The sequence below is a fragment of the Aspergillus uvarum genome, assembly GCF_003184745.1.
Source record: "Aspergillus uvarum CBS 121591 unplaced genomic scaffold BO82scaffold_29, whole genome shotgun sequence".
NCBI lineage: Eukaryota > Fungi > Ascomycota > Eurotiomycetes > Eurotiales > Aspergillaceae > Aspergillus > Aspergillus uvarum.
Genome location: NW_020291326.1, coordinates 230235 through 250613, shown reverse-complemented (window position 1 = coordinate 250613; position 20379 = coordinate 230235). Strand labels below are relative to the sequence as shown.

Below are 20379 nucleotides of genomic sequence, written 5' to 3'. Positions count from 1 at the left end.
GGTGTTCCAGGATGGCATAGTCCGTTCCAAAAAAGGGTCTCTCACGCGATACATATTAAGGTTTTGCACGCCCTCTTGTACGTCCGCAGTTAATCCGTGTGCCAGAAGTGTATGGTATAAATATGCACTTCTAAGACTCAACACTAAGATCCAATAATTGGCATCTTCCTACAGCAGCTGTAACCAACGCTAAATTCCATCTAGGGCACTTAAAACTGTATTGATGGTGCTTTATATCGGGTCTAGACCCGAGAGAAGAAGTAAAGATAGGCAGACTTCTTCAGTTCCTGTACATCGTCCACCTGCACAACCTTCTCATCATTACACATGATCCAAGAAGGCCCCTCCTCACCTGGCAAAGTTTTGCGCACGACTGCAACATAATGTCTTCTTTCAGGTTAGCATTGATCGAATCTCTTCAGTACCCACTTACCCAGCATGTACAGAGGAGCCTTTGTGGCACACTATCGAATGAAGGCGGTAAAGAGCTGGAGTAGTATCGAAACCGACGGCACGGTTACTAGGACTTTCAGTCGCTTGAGGAACGGTTCCCACTTCTATTGTGTCTTCGGGATGACTGAAAACCCAATCAATTGCTCTGTTGACATCATTCCCTACTGCAGCCAAGGCGATCCTGGCCCGATCAGCATCAATACCCATTTCAGACAGCTGCAGCACTTTAGCTGCATCGTGTGGTGTCTCATTCAACGGCTGAGCGAGGCCTTTCTGAATTAGAGGTTCATCAATATCAGGGTCTTCCATATGCGCAAACAACCAATTCATGGCAGCTTCGGCATCCGAATTGCCTGTCATATAGAGCGCTTTTTCACTTCTGGTCCGGGGAAATCCCATGCCGAGCAACTGGCTTAGTGCAATTTCGTCAGGAGTGAATTTTGGCGTAGGCGCCTCGACATCCGGGAGAAGCTCTTCGCCCTCGCTAGGGAAGGGGGTGAGATATTTGGTGAAGTCTATCGGCCCTTCGTCCACTATGACAGGAATGTCGAGCTTCGTTGGTACCCAATTCACCAGTTCGAACCGTCGAGCGTTGATGACCAGCTCCTGCGGTAATGTCTTAAAGAATGAGCGCTTGGAGAAACCATCCTCACTATGGCAGGAAGGACAGCGCAGTTCCACTCTTTCTTCACTCGTAAAGGTATCAAGACATTCTAGGATGGTCACACTTTCGAACTTGGCGACGGCATCCTTGCCTTGTAGAGAGTTTGTACGGCGAGCAGGAACAGAAAGGGAAACATTATCCTGCTGATCCACTTTGTATCGCACCTTTCTGCAAGATAAGCATTGGAGACGTTGCTCTACAGAAAAGGCAAACGACTCTACTGGATTAAAGGATCCTCCTGTATTGTTAGACAAGCTTACAAGCTTGAAAAGATGGAGCAGAAATTCGAAAGCATCCTGCTGTCTCATTGTAGAGAACTCTTCGTGACCACGACCAACAAGGTGTTTAAACATGGCTGGTGCTAAGCCATTCTGATGCGGAACTTCAGCTGTTTCAGGCGAGGCCCTTACATCAGTGGCAGGTTTGGAGTAACGACCAGACAGGATTCCGTCTGCCAGTTTGCGCATCTGCGTCTCAAGATCTTCGGCTGGCTTCTGTGTCAAGGGGGGCTCTTCACTGGGATGATAGTACCGGTCTCGAAAATGTGGCAAATTGAAGAGGCACTGTAGCACACTTGACAGGTAACAACTGTTCCCTAGGTTTTTGAGGCCAGTGAGACCTGGACCAAACACCGGTCTAAGCTCGTGGCCGTCCTCTGTAGTCATTGAAAACTCCCATCTTAGGTTGTGCTCAACCTGCATTTCCATCAAGCTCTTCTCCGTTTTCTCTCTGTCCGCTAAATTGATACCCCAGTGTCCGAGGTGCTGGGCAAGATCAGGATCGGTCCTTTCTTCATTGCACTTATAACAGAAGATATCAGCGGATCCCTCGGCTGTTATTGAACCAAGCTTTACAGCAACAGCGTGCGAAGTCATTTCAAAGTGCGCAAGTCCATGGGAATTGCCGCCGACGCCACCAAATTGGCTACGACCACAGCCAAGGTTACCACATTCTAGACATAGCCAAAGGTTTTCCTTGAGATTGCACATCGAACATTGCGCAAGTTCTGCATGTATAATGTCAGATTCCTGTAAATGAAATTGGTCAAGGCTTAGATATACCTTGCGATTCAAGTTGCCGAGAGCTGCTTTGCTCCACGCAAAGAGTATGTTCACAGGGGATGAACTCTTGCTCCCAGGCTTTGACTTCTTCCCTTCTGGAAAAAGTCATTGCCGTCAGAACCCCGTCAATAACAGATGGTAAATTGCCACTCGATTGATCAATATCATCCTGGCAGCAATCGTAACAGACAACACGAGTGCTTGTGTCATATCGGTCCTCATCGGTTTCAGCAGCAATGGCAAGTTTGGAAACTTTCTGGGGTGGCTCATCTCTCTATCATGTGGTGTCAGTTACCGATTAAAGCCATGTATGATGCTGACAGGCAACCTACTTGAACCTTCTTGCGCAACCGTTTGATATTGAGGGCTAGCGGATGGCCAGATCTTTTGAAGTGCAGAAGAGCATGATTTCTATCATGAGCACAGCCGCCATTGAAACAGGAGAGGCAAACGTTTATTCCAGAGCTTTGATCCTACTAACGTCAACTTCCAGCACGGTAAGTATTGTGAGAGAAACGCATACTACAGAGTCAAAACATTGCGTACAATCCTCCCTATATACAACTTGTGAAGTTGATGGCGGTATTATGTCTAGAGCATGTTAGAAAGCTCGAGGTGTGGCACTTGACTGTAAATAGAGGGTACTGCGTGTATTTGATCGATTTGCTTACCGTCTGACTGAACATGGAAACAAGCAGCCATTATGGTCGAACCCCGAAGGTATATGCGAAAAGGTCGACAGTGCCCTTGTTGCGCTGACTGAGAGGAGGGGTTTAAGGTGGTGTTAGTGGACTTGTCAGGTGGATGTTGTCAAATACATCAAGGTGGTTAGAACCCTTTTGTGGTCTCTTGATAAGGACAAGGGTGATGGAAGCAGTTACAACTAGCTGACTGATGTGGGGTAACTTAAGTTATTACCTCACTGACAACTCAGCAAGGTGCCTTGAGACTATAAACAGCGGGTCTGATTATTTAATCCCAGATCTGCCGATTCTACTCAATTTTCATGAATCTCATTTGCTGGACAGCTTCAAAATCTATGCCTAAAGAGGAAGCGGCGGAGTGAATACAAAGCGGTCAGCCAGCGCCCCGTTGCACTGGGGTACTTGTTGCTTTGCCGCCCACTGAGGGAAGATGAGGGGAGTGTAAAGCTCTGCATCCAGTGTAGAGTATATAGCGTATACAAGCTAGCTAAATCTAGCTACAAAACAATAACAGCTGATTAACTATAAACAGAATTCTACTGCCTTCTTATAGTCAGTTAGCTTATACTACTTTTAGATAAATTTAGATAAATTTAACTAGCTTATGCTATATAAACATTAAAAGCTAAGCAACTGTGGGGTGTAAATTAAGATGAATCTTGATCATAGTTGATTAAGCTTACTGAAATCTTTTATTAGTTTTTACTGGGATTAGTCTAAGATTAGCAGTAGTTTTAATAATATATTTTTTAATTTTTTATAGCTTTATATAATAATAAATATTATAGTTTATTATATATTTTTTTATAAATTTATATAGTTTGAAAAAACATTTTAAGTTTTTATAATTAATTACTACTATAAACTTTAATATTAAATATAATCTAATATTTTATATTTTTAGATACTATATAACTACTAGTAGGTTTTTATTATAAATTTTATAATTATATTTAGCTAAGGTATTTTATTTAAAAAAGTAGATATAAAAATATAACTTTTTGTTTTTATTTATTTAAAAACGTATTTTTTATATTATAGTTTAAAAAATATATTTCTACTACTATTATATATTTGAAACTAAAAAAATAATAAATTAGTTTACTTCTAACTTTTTTTAATATTTAAAAGCTGATTTTATACTTTTAGATTTATTTAAAAAAACTAATTTTTATATTAGATTTATAAGCAGTTATACAATACTTTAAAAATCTAAAATCAAATTTATAATAAAAATTTATAAATTTTAAAAAGCTTTAGACTATTTTTACTAATTTATGGCTTTTTTATTAAATAATTATTTAAATTTTTTAGAGTCTATTTTAATACTTTGTCCTATGTATATAATAAACCTAAAATAAAGGTTTTTTTTAATTTTTATAGTACGTGTAATACATATTTACAGTATTTTTTCAAGTCCCTATTTATATAAATTAATATATTATTGATATAAACTAAGCAGACTTTACTTAAATATTTATATAATATCTAGTTAATATATTATTAAAATATATTTAAATGTCATGGGTAATCCCTGAGAGCATGGTGAACCACCAACAGCTTGCCCATATATTCCTAATAGAAGGGTTGTGATGTTAATAACTTAAACTTTTTTTAATATTTAACTTCTAAAATCTTACTATATTTTTCAGAATAGTAAGAATTAGTTTTAAAATGAATAGATTACTATTATTTTATATCTAACTAACCTATTTTTTCTAGATATTTATAGGATACAGTATATTATTAGAACTAATATATTTAAGTAGTAGTTTAAAGTTAGAAAGCTTTTTTACTGTTAAAAATTTTTTACTATTAATATTTTTAGATTTTTTAGTATAGGATCTTACTATAGGTAAAAAAGATATTTAGTTAATTATAAGATTATAAGTAACTATAAAGATAAGCTGCTAAATTATAATAAAAAATATAATATAATAATATTAAATTAGTACTAAATTAGCTAAAAAAGCCCTTTTTACTATTAATTAAATTTAAAATAAATATTAAAATTAAAAATATTCTGTATTAAAATTTTTTTAATATCTAAAAGTATTAGGAGTAGTTTTATAATCCAAATTATAATTTTAAAAAAATACTATTTAGATTTTATAATAACTATTATAAGATTTTTAAAGCTATAAGCTATATAAATATAACTTATTAGCAGAAATATTACTACTATTTTAATAAATTACTACTAAAATATAAAAGAAATATTAGCTATTTATAGTCTGTTTCTTTTAAAAAATATTTTTTTATCTAAAATACTACTATATTTAAATTTAATATAATAAATTAGTTGGAAAAAATCTACTAATAAATAACTAAAATTCTTATGAATTTTTAACTTACTTTAACATTTTAAAATAATATTTTTTACGGCTACTAAAAAGAAGCAAAGCTTTATTTTTTTATAAAATTATTTTTTAATTTTAATTATTATATTAAAAAGTATATATATTAATTGTCTAAAAAATAAAATAAAATAATATTTATTGCTACTTATTATTAGAACCTATATATAATAATAAAAATATATAATCTTTAATCTTTAGATCTGATTATATTAATATAATTAAGAAATTATTATAATATTTTTTATATAACAGTACTAAGCATCTTATATATTAATACCTTTAAAAAACTAGTTTAAATTAGAAAACTATAAACTAAAAAATTAATATAGAGAAATAAAATATGCTAAGACTAACTCCCCTGTTTTAGTATTATATTAAAAAGTAAAAACTATTAATAAGATATTAATACTACTATAAATATTTTATATTAAAAAAATCTATATAAATATTAATAGCTGTATAGTCTATAATTTAGTTAATATTAACTTAGTATAGTAATTTTTTAAAATTATTAAAACTTTTATTTTAACTGGAAGTTATTAATTATACTATTATAACCAGCTATAAAATATAAAATATTCTATTAGATATTACTAATTTAAAAAAAATATAATAATATTCTACTAAATTATATATTACTACTGTTTAAAATATTTTAATATTACTTTTTATAACTATTCTACTTAACTATAAAATTTATTTATTTTTATAAAATAAGTAATAGTAGTTTAAATTTAATAAAATCTAAAAACTAAATTTTTAGAAATTTACTAAAACTTTATAAAAACTATATTTATATTTATATTATTATTAAAACTCTAGAAAAGCTGTGGCTTTCTGGTAATAATAATTTATAAAAATATTATTAAAATAATTCTATTCTAGCAATACTAATTACGTTTTTTAATATTTTTTTATTTACTTAATCTAAAGTTTTTTAAAATACTATAATAAAAACTATACTATTAATTTTTTAGAAATAAATTACTATTGTGTATGCCTATTTATTTTTTTATTACAATAAAAACTTTCTATGTTTAAAAACTATATTAATAAAATACTATAAATAAAAAATATATTTTATAAGGACTAGAGGGTGAAATAGTATAGTAAACAAATACCTTATTATAATAGCCAAAATAGTAGTATTATATTTTAAAATATTATTACTAATTTATTTAACTTTATAGGAGTACTGCTGTTTTAAATAGTTGTACAACTACTTTATTTAGCTGTTATATAGCTAATATTTTAGGCCTTTTTTTATATATAGTTTTTTATAATTAATATTATAAAGATTAAAAGGGCTTATAAGACTTCTATAATTTTTTTTATATATAAAATAATTTACTTATTTATAATAGTACTACTAAAACCTCTACTTTATAAATATCTTTTATAAAAAATCAGACTAGTAAAAAAAACTAACCTTTCTATTTTTTTATAAAAATATAATATATAGATCTTATCTGCAACTGCTTTATTTACTGAATTACTAGATATATAGTCTACTATTTATTAATTATTTTTATAAAATATTCTTTTTTAATAAATAGTATTAATTTTTTCAATTTACCTATTTAGATGCTTTAAAATATTTTATAAAAAATACTAACAGAGCTATTTTTATAGAAATATAACTTATTTTTATATAAATAAACCTTTCCCCTTTAGATCTCTAATTTTTTTAATATACTTTTTTTTCTTACATCTGCAGTAAGTTCTGCTGTTATAATTTAGTATTATTTTTTAAAATATTTAGTTTAACTTTATTTTTATTATTATTATAAAGTTAATAATAATATTTAGTATATTTTATAGAATTTAATTTTTTCTCCCCCCTATAAAAAGCAGACTAACTTTATTTATAGCTATTAACTATATTATCTTTATTTTTATAAAGCTAATTAGCTTTCACACCTCTATTTTTTATTATATAAATTTTTACTAAATAGATTAGAATTTTAGCTAATAATTTTTAATATATTATAAGTTTCTTTTTTTTTAAAAAAGCCTCTACTACTGCTACTGCTGCTACTACTTTCTTTATTATATTTTTTTATATTTATAAATATAAATATTTTTATTTTTATTTTTATTTTTGTTACTACTACTACTGCTGCTGTAACTATTACTATTATATTTATTATTATTATATTATTTATTATTATATTTTCTACTATTATTATTATTATTTTTAATATAATTATATATATTTATGAAGGGTGGGTTTAGTAGTTTATTATAATAAATATTATTACAGCCCCTACTATTCCTATTTTTATAAATCTAAGATTTTTTTACTTTTTATAGATATATTTAAAATTTAGTAGGATTAGTCTGCACCCTGCAAACAGACTAATAATAAAAAATAAAATCTTTTTTTATTAAATTATTTATAATAGTCTGGGTTTTAGATTATAGTACAGCAGTACCTGCTAAAATACTAGATTTTATTTCAAATAAATTTACAGCTTTTATTAGATTATAAGCAGGTCTAGATCTATAAGTCTATTATATAGCCTATACTATATATTAAATAATTAAATTTTAAATAGCTAGCTGTCTGGATTTAGTTTTATAAAAATATTTTTATAATTAAAGCTGGCCGGTAGATACTGCTTAATTAAAGCATATAAATATTATTATAATTTTTTTTAAAAAAATATTTTATAATTATATTAATAAAATAATTAGCTAGTAGTATAATAACTATTTATATATAAATAGTAAATATTATTTTTTTATAAAATAATATTTTTTATTTGTATATATTCTAGCTGTTATATACTATAAATATATACTATAATTTATATTAGACTTATAAGAATTTAGAATTAAAAATTATTTATAAAATATATTTAGTTTTTAGCTTTTTTTTAGGTTTTGATTTGAATTTTTTATATCTTTATAATATAAATTTTCTATAAAAATATAGATAGTATAGGTTTATAGCAGGTTTTTAAATATTTTTTATTATAGCATTTTTTATTTAATTAATAATATTATAAATCTAATAGTATTTTTGAATAATATTAACAGTTATTTAAACTTTTATTTTTTTTAAAAAAATATTTTTATAAGTCTACTTTTTTTATTATATAGTATTTATATAATAAAAAAATATAAAAAATATAAAAGAGTTATAGATCTATAGATAGCTTTAATTTATAGATCTGTTTATGTAGTTTTTTTAATTGTATTAAATAATCTATAGTAGTATTTTATTTAATTTTTTTATAGTAGGTTTTTTATAAAGAGCCAGACTTTTTAATTTACTATAAAAGTAATAGTTTTGTAACTTTTATTATAGATTTATAAATACTTTTTTTATACTTTTTTAATCTTTTAAAACTACTGTTCTAATTTTTTTTATAAATTATTTAATATATATAAGTCTAGTACTATTATCTACAAATATTATATAGTTATTGTAAAAAATAAAAAATATTTAATTAATATTTTTAAAAAATTATTATAAAAAAATTCTACAAATAATAGTATTTTTATTTAATTATTTTATTTAAAATTTATATAATTTTATAGATATTATTTTAATATACTATTTAGTTGTTTTATTTAGCTATTTATTTATAAATAGTACACTGTATTTAAGCCTTATCTAATTATAAAAATATAAATAAAATTTATTTAAAAAAATTTTATAAAAACTAATTTATAGTCTGTAATTACCTTTATAGGTATACTATATAATTAAAAGATTTTTTCTAAAAAAATTATTATAAGTCTTTTTTTAATAGTATCTTATAAATAGAAATAAAGTAGACTATTTTGCTAAACCAGTTTATTATAATTATAATATTATTTTAAATTTTTTATAAGTTTATATTTTTTTAGTACTTATAAATAGGCCTATAATAAAATTTATAGTTACTTTTTTTTAGAATCTTACAGCTAATAATAGTAGTTTTAATAATTTTTATTACTTTTTATAAACTACTTTTTTTATTTTAATATATTTTATATATATAGTAGTAGTTTTATATAAATTTAGCTAGCCCAGACTATTAGAATTCTTTTATAAAATTAGTTTTTAGATTCTTATTTTTATAAAATATTTTATAATAGGATTATTATATAGTTTTATAAAGATTTTTAATTTTAACTAGTAGTCCTCTGGAATATATAAGTTTTCTATAAAATAAAATAGTTTTTAACTAATACTTTATTATAAGTAGTTTTTTATTGGTAGATATTTTTTTTAAAATAGGCCGCCTCTACAGCCTTTTTTTATTTTATTTAAAATATTTTTATAAGGCTATTTTTTTAGCAGTACTAGTAGTACTTATAATAAATTAGTAGATAAATCTTTATAGTAAATATTTTTATGGCTTTTTTTATACTTATATAAGTATTTATTTAGTTAGTATTTCTTATAGTATTTTTTACTAGAAAGACTTCAGCTTTTATAAAAGTTATTATTCTAGTTTTTATTATATAAAAGTATATTTTTTATAAAGTTTTTATAGTATTATAAGTAGATATTTTCTATATACTTTCTACAGCTTTATAAAAATATATTTTTTATAACTTCTTTTTAGTATTATAAAACTATTTTTTTATATACTTTCTATAGTATTATAAGATTACTTATTTTATAGGTTTTTTACAGCTTTATAAAAATATATTCTTATAATTTTTTTAATATTATAAAACTGTAGTTCTGGTATATTTTCTATAATATTATGAAATAGCTTATTTTATAAGTTTTTTACAGTTTTATAAGGGCGTATTTTTTATACCTTTTTTTAGTATTATAAAACTATACTTTTAGTATATTCTTTATAGTATTTTAACATAGTTTATTCTATAGATTTTTTACAGCTTTAATAAAATATATTTTTTATAATTTGTTTTAGTATCTACAGTTAGCAATAGCCTTAAATAAATAAATAATTATTTTCTAATTTTAAAAAATTATTTAATTATTATAGAGCTATTTTTTAGTTTTTTATAGTTTTATTTTATAGTCTGCTTTTTAAAGTTAAATCTCTGTAATAGTATATCTACTGGGTTTTATAATTCTAATCTATATATTAAAAGAATTTAAAGATTATAAGCTGTTATATCTATCTAATCTATCTTTATAAAAGTTTTTTATTTATTATAAGATATTATAGATTTTTATAATTTATTATTATTTTTACTAAATATTCTATACCCTTTAGCCAGTATCTCTACCTTTTAAATAATGTTTTAATTATAAAAAGTTTTTAATTATAGATACTGTAGTTCTGCTCTATAAAAATTATTTTTTATAAATAAAATACTACTAGCTTTTATTAGTTTTATTAGTTCTTTTATAATAATATTCTGCTAATTATAAAAATCAAGATATCTGTTTTAATTTATAAAATCTTTGTTTTTAAATATACTATAATTATATTTTTTATAAATATATTTTTTTCAGTTTTACAAAGCTTTTACAGGCTTTAGATATTAAAAAACTATATCTAACTTTTTTTCTTTTTATAAAATATTTTAATAAGGTTTGTAATTAGTACTGTAATTTATAAATATTATTTAATAAAATATCTATACTAATTTATAAAATTTATAAACTTTAGAATATTTTTTATATATTATAGTTTAGACTAATTATAAATGGTTATAATATATTCTAGTTTATATAGATATTCTTACAGTTTATTAAAAATTTTAAAAAGTTACTTTTTATTACTATAAAATAGTACTTACTAAGTTTTATATATAATTCTATATTCTATAATATTTTTAATATTTAATAAACCTATATTTTATATATCTTCAGATTCTGTAAGTATATTATAATATTATTTAAATAAATAATTATAAATTTATCCAGATATTTTATAAATAAAAAATTCTGTAAGTATATTAGTTAGTCTGAATAGTATAATTAAATATTTAAATAACTTATACTTTATTTTAAATACTATTTTTTATTTATATTTTTTTATAATTTTAATTTTATAATAGGCTTTATATAAATCTAATTATATAAACTATAGGGCTTTTATAAGTTAATTAATATATTTATTAATCTATAATAGTAGATAAATGTTATGGGACCAAGGCCCTGTTATAGAGCTCGGCTTCAGGCACCAGTTGGCACCTGAGGCCTCGCATACTAAGTACTAAACTAGCACTAGCTTAGCGCACACATAAAAGAATTTCGTACGAACAGATGAAATAGCTCCTCAGCTATTTCTTCTTGTTTAAAGGCACGTTTCGATTAGCACAATCCATCCGTCCCGTAACAATAAATATTTTTTTATTATTTATTAATATTATTTATAATAGTTTATATATACTTATAAACTATTATTTTTTTATATAAAAACCAGTATATTTACTGGCAACTTAAAATACTATATTTATTTTTTATAAGTATTTTCTATAAATAGTTTTATAATTTTTTTATAAATAATATTTTATATACCTGTTCTACCTTCAGCTAAAAGTTTTTATAAAAATTTATTTTTAAATTAATCTTTAATTTTTATACTAATAAGCTTATAAGTTTTACTTTTATAAATACTATTTTATATTTATAGTACTATACTAATATTTCTTAGTTAATAGTCGTCTTACAGATTTTTTATACTATTATTAAATAAAAATCTAATTTTATAAAAACTTTTAATATAATTTTCTCTGGTGTAATCTACAGTATTTTTAGTATATAGAATCTATAAAAATAAAACTTATATTTATTAAACTTTATAATAAGCTTCTATTACCTTATTTAGAGTATTTTTAAAATAATCTTATCTATTTTTAGTATTATAATTATTAGATTTATATAGTTCTTATAGTATCTTTAAATATTTTTTAAATATATTATAAATATAATAATTTCTTTTAACTATAAGCTTCTTTATCTAAATCCTTTTCTAAGTATTTTTAATAGAATAGTTAGTTATTTTATCTACTTAATAAGTATTACAAATACTAAATTTATTTATATACTATTATTTATAATAATATTTATTTTTATAAAATATTTATTTTTATAAAATATTTTTTTGTAAGATATTAGCTATTTTTTAGTTTTAAACTAAAATGAATTATAATTTTAATTTAGCTTAAAATAAATACTATAATCCTATCTACTAGTTATTTTATAGATAGTCTAAATAAATAAGACTTTTTAAATAGTAGTTTATTTTTTATAGTTAAAATAAGCTTTTAATCCGATGGCCTTTATAGGTGTTTATAGTATTAAAAAAATTATTTTAAGTTTAAACCTTTTTTAAAAAAACCTATCTAGACTTTTAGCTCTCAAAATTTTTTTATAAAAGCTGTAGATTTATAATCTTTTTTAGTAGTTTTTTTATAAAATATTTTATTTTATACTTATTTATATTACTAGTTTAATATTAGGTATAACCTTATAAATAGAGTAATAAAATCTTATTTTATTATAAAAGAATTAGCTTTTTACAAACCTTTTTTTAAACTATAAAAAAAATAATAAAAAAATATAGTTATATAATATTAATATTTTATATTTTACAGTCTAGCTTGGTTTCTATTTTTTTTAATATTATAAATATATAAACTTAGATTTTTTTATATAGTTTAGTTTTAGAAATTTTTAACCAGGTCTTTTATTATTTACTTATAAAATCTTTTAACTGTATTTTTAAAAAACTTATAAAAACCAGCCTTTTTTTATAATAGGATTCAGCTGTCTTGCCTTTTTATAAATTATTTAAAATATAAATTAAATAAACTACTATAATATATACTTTTTAACTTTTATTTTAGTTATTTATTTTTATAGTTAATTCTTAATAAGTTATAAATATATAGTAGATAATATAGTTGTAGGTATTATATTATTTTTTATTTATAAATAAACTAATATATATATTAATTTTTTTTATAATACTAGAGTTAGAGTTTTTTAAATCTACTTATAAATATTGTTTTATAAAGCTGATTTTAAAAGTATTTTAAAGTTTTATAATCTATTTTAGTAAATATAAATATTTATAAACTTTTTAAATAAAGACTTTAATTTCTTTTTATATAAAATTTTTTTTCTACAGCTAACGTATAGCTTTTTATAATTAAATTAAAAAAATTACTTTTAGTTTAGTTTTATATTTTATATTTTACTATTACTTACTAAGCTATTTTACTGGGTATAAATAATAAGATTATAAAAAGTAAAAAATAAAATAGTATAGTAAATAAATACCTTATTATAATAGCTAAAATAGTAGTATCATAATTTAAAATATTATTACTAATTTATTTAACTTTATAGAACTACTACTATTTTATATAGTTCTGCAACTATTTTATTTAGCTGTTATATACCTAATGTCTTAGGTCTTCTTTTATATATATTTCTTTGTAATTAATATTGTGAAGGTTGGAAGGGCTTACAAGGCCCTTATATATTTATTTAAAAGTTCTGCAGAGGCCCCTATTCTTTTTATATTTAAAAAAAAAAGGTTTATAATTATAGAGACTACTATAAACTTAATAAGATTATAGTTAAAAATTAATATTTATAATTTTTAATTTTAAAAATTTAGGATTATTTTACAGAGTATGAATACTTTAGTAAAATTGATATTTAAAATACTTATTATTATATTTATATTAAAAAAATAAGAAAAACTATATTTTATATATATTACAGCTACTTTAAATATATAATAATATAATTAAGCTTAACTGATATATCTCCCTAAATTAAAAAAAGATATATACTCTGTATTATATAATATCTTTAATATTATTTATAATATATATCTAGATAATATTTTTCTATTTTTTATAATAAAATCTAGATATACTAAATAAATTAAAAATATACTAGTATAATTATAATAAGCTAATTTATATACTAAATTTTTAAAATACTTTTTTTTCTAGCAGTATATTAAATTTTTAGACTATATTATATTTTTTAAAAAAATGATAATAGATTTTAATTAAATTACTACTATTGTTTTATAACTATTACCTACTATTTATTATAATATTTAGGTTTTTCTAGAATTTTATGATCCCTATTGAAGGTTTATTTATAACTTTTTTTTACTTGTATTATCTTTAACCAACCTGCTGAAAGAAAGTTAAAATAATAAAAAACCTAGTAATAATTATTTAATTTTAAAATAAAAGAACTAGTATTCTGCCGGCTTATTTATATATTTTAAACTATTTTTTTATTTCTTTAATATTATATAACCTATTAGGATTAAAACTAATATTTATAATCAAGAAATAAAGGTATTTCAATCTAATCTAGACTTTTAAAATAATATTATATAGTAGCTATTTAGTCTAGAAAGCTTTTTAGTATAAAGTTAAATTAAAAGACTTTAAATTAAAAACTTTTTACTATTATCTATTTATATAGATATTAATACTAATATTTTAATAGGACTTAATATATCTAATTAAAGTATTATTTAACTATATATATTTTATTTTTTATAAACTAACTATAATTTAATAGCTGCTAAGTATACAGGTATATAATTTTAACTTTCGTTAATTTTATAATTAAATATAAATTAGATAAAAATAATTTTACTAATATTTTATTTAGATTATTTAAGCTAATAAAAGATTTAAATATTACAGATATTATAAAAATATTTTAAAATTAGTTAGTATTTATTTTGGCAGTATCTAAAGTTTTAGTAATATGTAAATTAAAAAGTCCTAGTTTAGATATAGTAAAATATCTTTATAAAAAAGATCTAGATCTAGTATTTATATAGTATTAAGTAAGTTTATAAGTACTACTAGTATAAAATTATCTGACTAGACTATAGTTTATATAATAAATTATAAATAAACTACTAGTATTATAGCTATAAGAAAGTAGGTAAAACAAAAGAAATTTATAAATCTAATTATAATAATAATCTAAAAAACTTAATTAAAGCTTTTTAAAATAAAGATTTTAATATTTAAAAGAAAAAAAGTTAACTATCTAAAAATTAGAAAACTACAACTAATAAAGTATTATATTTTAAAAGTAGATTTTATATACTAAAAATAAAAAATCTATATTAAAAGCTGTTACAGTAATACTATAATAATTTATTAGTAAATTACTTAAAATAAAACTAAGTAACTTTTTTTAAAAAGGTTTTACTATATTAGTTTTTAAAATAATATGGCAAATCATACAGTAATATATTCTATCTACTAATATTAAACTATATTTAGATATTAATTATATAAAAAGTTTAAAAGCCTACTAATTCTATTAAAACTATAGGCTAAAATTATTATAGATTTTATTATAAAATTACTTAAACTGTATTATTAGGGCTATTAGATAGATTTTATTTTAATAATAGTTAACTAGTTCATAAAGATTTACTATTTTTTTAATATTATATATAACTTAAGCCGGAGAACTGGCTAAACTGTTTTACTAAAAAATTAAATTTCAGTATAAAGTTTTATATAATATTATAACTAATAAAGACTTTCTGTTCACTAGTTAATTCTAGTTTAATTTTTACCATTAAACTAAAATTATATAATAATTATTAATAGTATTTTACTTCTAAACTAATAGCTAAACAGAATAGGTAAACTAAGTAATTAAATACTATTTAAAATATTTTATAACTAAAAATTAAAACTATTAGATAAATCTGCTCAGCAAAGCTAAATATGCTTATAATAATTATTTAAATATATCTAATAAAATAATATTTTTTAAAATACTAATAGGTTATTTCTCTAAACTTAGACTTTGAATTAAAAATAACCCTGTAAAAATAAACATATTATTAATATTTAAAAGACCAGAGAGGTTAAAAACTCTTTAGAAAAATCTATAAAAAAACTAGTAGAAAATAAGTAAAAGCTATTTAACCAACTATAATTATTATTATAATATACTATTTTTTAAATAAAAAAATAAAACAGTCTATAGTTTTAAATAAAAAGATTTAGTTAAATTATCTATAATAAAAATTAAGTTTAAAAAAACTTTTTAAAAATTAATTTCAAAATTTATAGGGCCTTTTAAAATTATAAAAATTATAAAAAAATAAATATTTTACTTATATCTTTTTACTTAATATACTTAGTTGTATAGTATTTTTATATTTTATTACTAAGTTATTAAAAAGTTAGAAAAGATATCTCTAAAATTTTACTAATACCAGATCTAGATAAGAATAAAAAATAGAAAATCAAGTAGATACTAAATAGCCTGTACTACTAAAAAAAGCAGTTTTATTTAGTAAAATAATAAAAATAGCTTTTTTAATATAATTAATAATTATTCATAAAGAATTTAGTAAATATTTAATAAAGAATTTATAAATTTAATAAATAGATTATAGTTACCTACTTTATAAAATATAAATTAAGATTAATATATATTAAAAATAAAGATAAAGTAATTATAAAGTATATATAATATATATATATATATATTATAATAAAAATATTATAAATTAGTTATATTATATATTAGTTTTATTTATATCTATATATCAGAGCTATATAGTAAATAATAATAAAAGTTTAGATTATATATATTTAATACAATAAAATAGTATTATAAAAATATAACGTATTAAAATAAGCTATAAATACTAATAAAATAATATTAATTTTATAGATTTTTTCTTAATTTTGTAGAAAGACTATTTAATAAAATCTTTACTAATAGATTTTTTATTTTTTATTTAAATATAGACAGGTGATCTTTTAGATAATATTATTTAAAAAAGTAACTACTACTATTAATTAAAATAAATAGCTGGTAGTATTAAATAAAATATAAAAATATTAATAATTACCTTTAGTTCAAACAGCTAAAATATAATATTTAAATATAAAACTATAGTTGATATCTGTATATTTTTATTAAACTATTAGTATTTATTTATTATATTAATATTAAACCTTATAGTTATAGACTTTTTTATAATAGTAAAAATATAATATTTTATATAATATATTGTTTATATTAGTAATTTGCCGGCCAGGGCAGCACCAGTATAAATAATTAAAAAATATAATATCAAAATTTAGGTTTTTTTATTTTTAATCTTCTAAAAAGATTAGTTTATTTTAAAATTATACTACGATTAATAGTATTTTTAAATATTACTATAGCTATTTAAACTATATTTAGTTTATATACTAAATAAATATAAAAATAAAAAAAAATAGATTTTAAAAAAAAACTTATTAACTGTAGTTTACCTTTCTACCAGTATATTACTAATATTTTATTAATAATACTATATTAAAAACACAGCAGAATATAAAGTTTTTAAAGTTTTTAATTAAAATATATAAGTATTTTAAATACTATATAATATAAAAAAATAAGAACTAGGCAGCCAGAAGATAAAAAGTTAATAATATAAGTATTTTAATTTATTAATAAGTTTATAATAATCTATTAGTATTTTAGTACTACTAAAAATATAAAATAAATATATACTTACACTTACTAAAGCAGATTTAAAAATAATTAATAATAAAAATAATATAAAAATATAGGCAAAGCGCGGCAGTAATAAAGTTACATAATAAAAAAATTATTTAAGATAAATATTAAAATATAATTATAATATTAATATTTTATATAAAAAACTATTATATTTTTAAAATAAAATAGTATTAAATTATAATAGTTATTAGATATAGCTATATCTAATTAAAACTAGTTCCGGCTAGATTTTACAAGCTACTACTATACTAATTAAATAGATTAGTTTAACTGCTAAAATAATACTATTATACTACTATTATACTACTAAAAACAGCTATATATAAAAAAAAGCCTAATTATTATAAATAATATCTAAAAGTATAGTAAACTAGTAATCGCTTGCCTATATATTTTTAATAGAAAGGTTGTAATATTAATAACTTAAACTTTCTTTAGTATTTAACTTCTAGAATCTTGCTTCACCCTTAAAATAGTAAGGCTTAGTTTTAAAATTAATAGATTGCTACTATTCTCTACCTAACCGACACATTTTTCCTTAACATTAAAATATTTACTAGCTTAAAAAGTGTTATTACCTATTTATATAGCCTATACTATATATAAACAACTATGATCTATTTTAATCTTTTATAAGATAGGTTTTATAAAAAACAAATAAAATATCTAGTTTAATAAACTATTTTCTTTTTCTAATTTAGTTGAAAGTTTTATAAATTACGAAAAGCAGGTAGTAGTTTTTTTATAATTATATTAGATATGTAGTAATCTATATAAGATTTTTATTTTTTTTAAGTTTTTATATAAAAAGTACTGGAGCTGCTACTAAGAAGTAGCTAATTTATAAAAGGTTTTTTTAATAGTTTTATTACTATAGACTATAGAACTGTTAGTTCCTTTAAAATATATTATAAAAAAGCTTTACAGGACTTTTAGCCTTTTTTTATTCTAATATATAAGCTTGATTTTATAGTTAATACTCTTCTAATATAGTAGTAGTTTCTTTATATTCTTTAATTAAAAAGAAAGTAGAAAGTTTTAATAATATTTAAAAAAGATATTAGTAGAGAAAACTATAAATACTTTTATATTTTTTAGATCTGCTCCGCAGATAGTTTTCAATTTTTATTTTTATAATTAGCTAAAGTTTTAGTTTTATATATTAAGAATATAGTAGATCTTTTAGCCTTAATCTAGTTGTATATAAAAATACTTATTTGTGGCCTAGTTTTAAAATCTTATTATAGCAGAACAGTTAGCTTTTTCCTTGGATTCAATTATTTTTAAATTATTAAATACTACATAAAGATATACTTTTTTATATAAGATTTTATATCTATTTTTATTTATATAATAAAGCAAATTAGTATTTTATTATCTAAAGTCTTCTATACTAATTTTAATTAATACTAATAATTAATAATTTATTACTTTAGTAAATATTTTATTTATAATAATATAAACTAAGTATTTTAGATTGATAAAACTATAAATAGTTATAGTAAAATTTAAAATAATCTTTGCTTATAAAATATAGAACTATATTGTTTAACCCTTTTTTATTGTCACAGTGCAGATCTAAGATATCTAGTTTATCTAATTTATCTAGTTAATCTAAACTATTCTATAGGCTCTAAACATTCTAATAACTCTATTGCCTTTTTTAACTGCTTTCTATATAATATATAACTTTTTTAATCTTCTATCTGCTCCAGATTCTGTTTATAGCTTTTTAAGCTATATTTTATCTATAAATATAGCCTACCCAAATAGCTAGTTAAAAATAAAAGAATAAATTATCAAAATACCTCTAACTAGGTTTACTATTTTTATTATTTAGTTAGTATTTATTAGCTTAGTTTATATTTTAATATTATATAACTCTAATTTTAAAAATAGTAGTTTAATAAAATATTAGTAATTTTATAACCTTTAGTAATACTAAATACTTTAGAAAAGTTTATCTAATATATTAATAAATATTTAAAAGAATAGTATTATCATTATAACTAAACACACACCTTTGCTGCCGAAGTAGATTATTAAAAAAACTAATTTAAATAAAACATAATTATATAAAATATTATTTCTACCTACTAAATAAAGTAGATTCTAAATTTAAATTACCAGCTTATAAAAGTAACTACTGCTAGAAAGATTATTTTTAAAAAAGTTAAATTTTAAATAAATATATTAAAACTATTTAGATTACTACTTTTATAATAAATACTTTAATATAGATTTTAAAATTTATTTTTATTACTAAAAATATTACAGCTGCTTTAGCAGAAGTAATTATATTAGTTAAGTTAAAAGTTTTTATTTATATTTTTTTAAATATATATTTAATTTTAATAAGTGTAAAGGTTTCTGAAAAGACTTTTTTATTTTATTTTTGAAATTAAAAATAAAATAACTATTAAAACTAACTGCTTTTTAACTATTAAGATCTATATTGATTATATTACCAGCTGTTTAACTGGATTTATTTATATCTAAATACTACGATATATATAGTAAGTACTACTAAATTTAAAACTATACTAATATTTGAAAACTATTTAAATAGGTTTTTAAAATTCTGAGTAGTATTTGCAATATATATATAATAACTATAATATATATATTAAAAAATAAAAGATTTATAATATTTTTTATTTAATTTTAATAT

The 20379-nt window shown here is 20.8% G+C and overlaps 1 protein-coding gene across 1 annotated transcript; it reads right to left on the bottom strand.

The window, feature by feature from the left end:
- Nucleotides 1-19: 19 nt before the first annotated feature.
- Nucleotides 20-3079, bottom strand: BO82DRAFT_336121 (ubiquitin-specific protease UBP14). Its single transcript, XM_025633332.1, has 6 exons — nt 2850-3079; nt 2702-2769; nt 2511-2651; nt 2179-2452; nt 434-2123; nt 20-387 (listed from the first exon to the last, which is right to left on the bottom strand). The coding sequence occupies exons 1-6, from the start codon at nt 2878-2880 to the stop codon at nt 243-245; spliced, it is 2349 nt and encodes a 782-aa protein (XP_025491614.1). The 5' UTR covers nt 2881-3079; the 3' UTR covers nt 20-242.
- Nucleotides 3080-20379: the final 17300 nt, after the last annotated feature.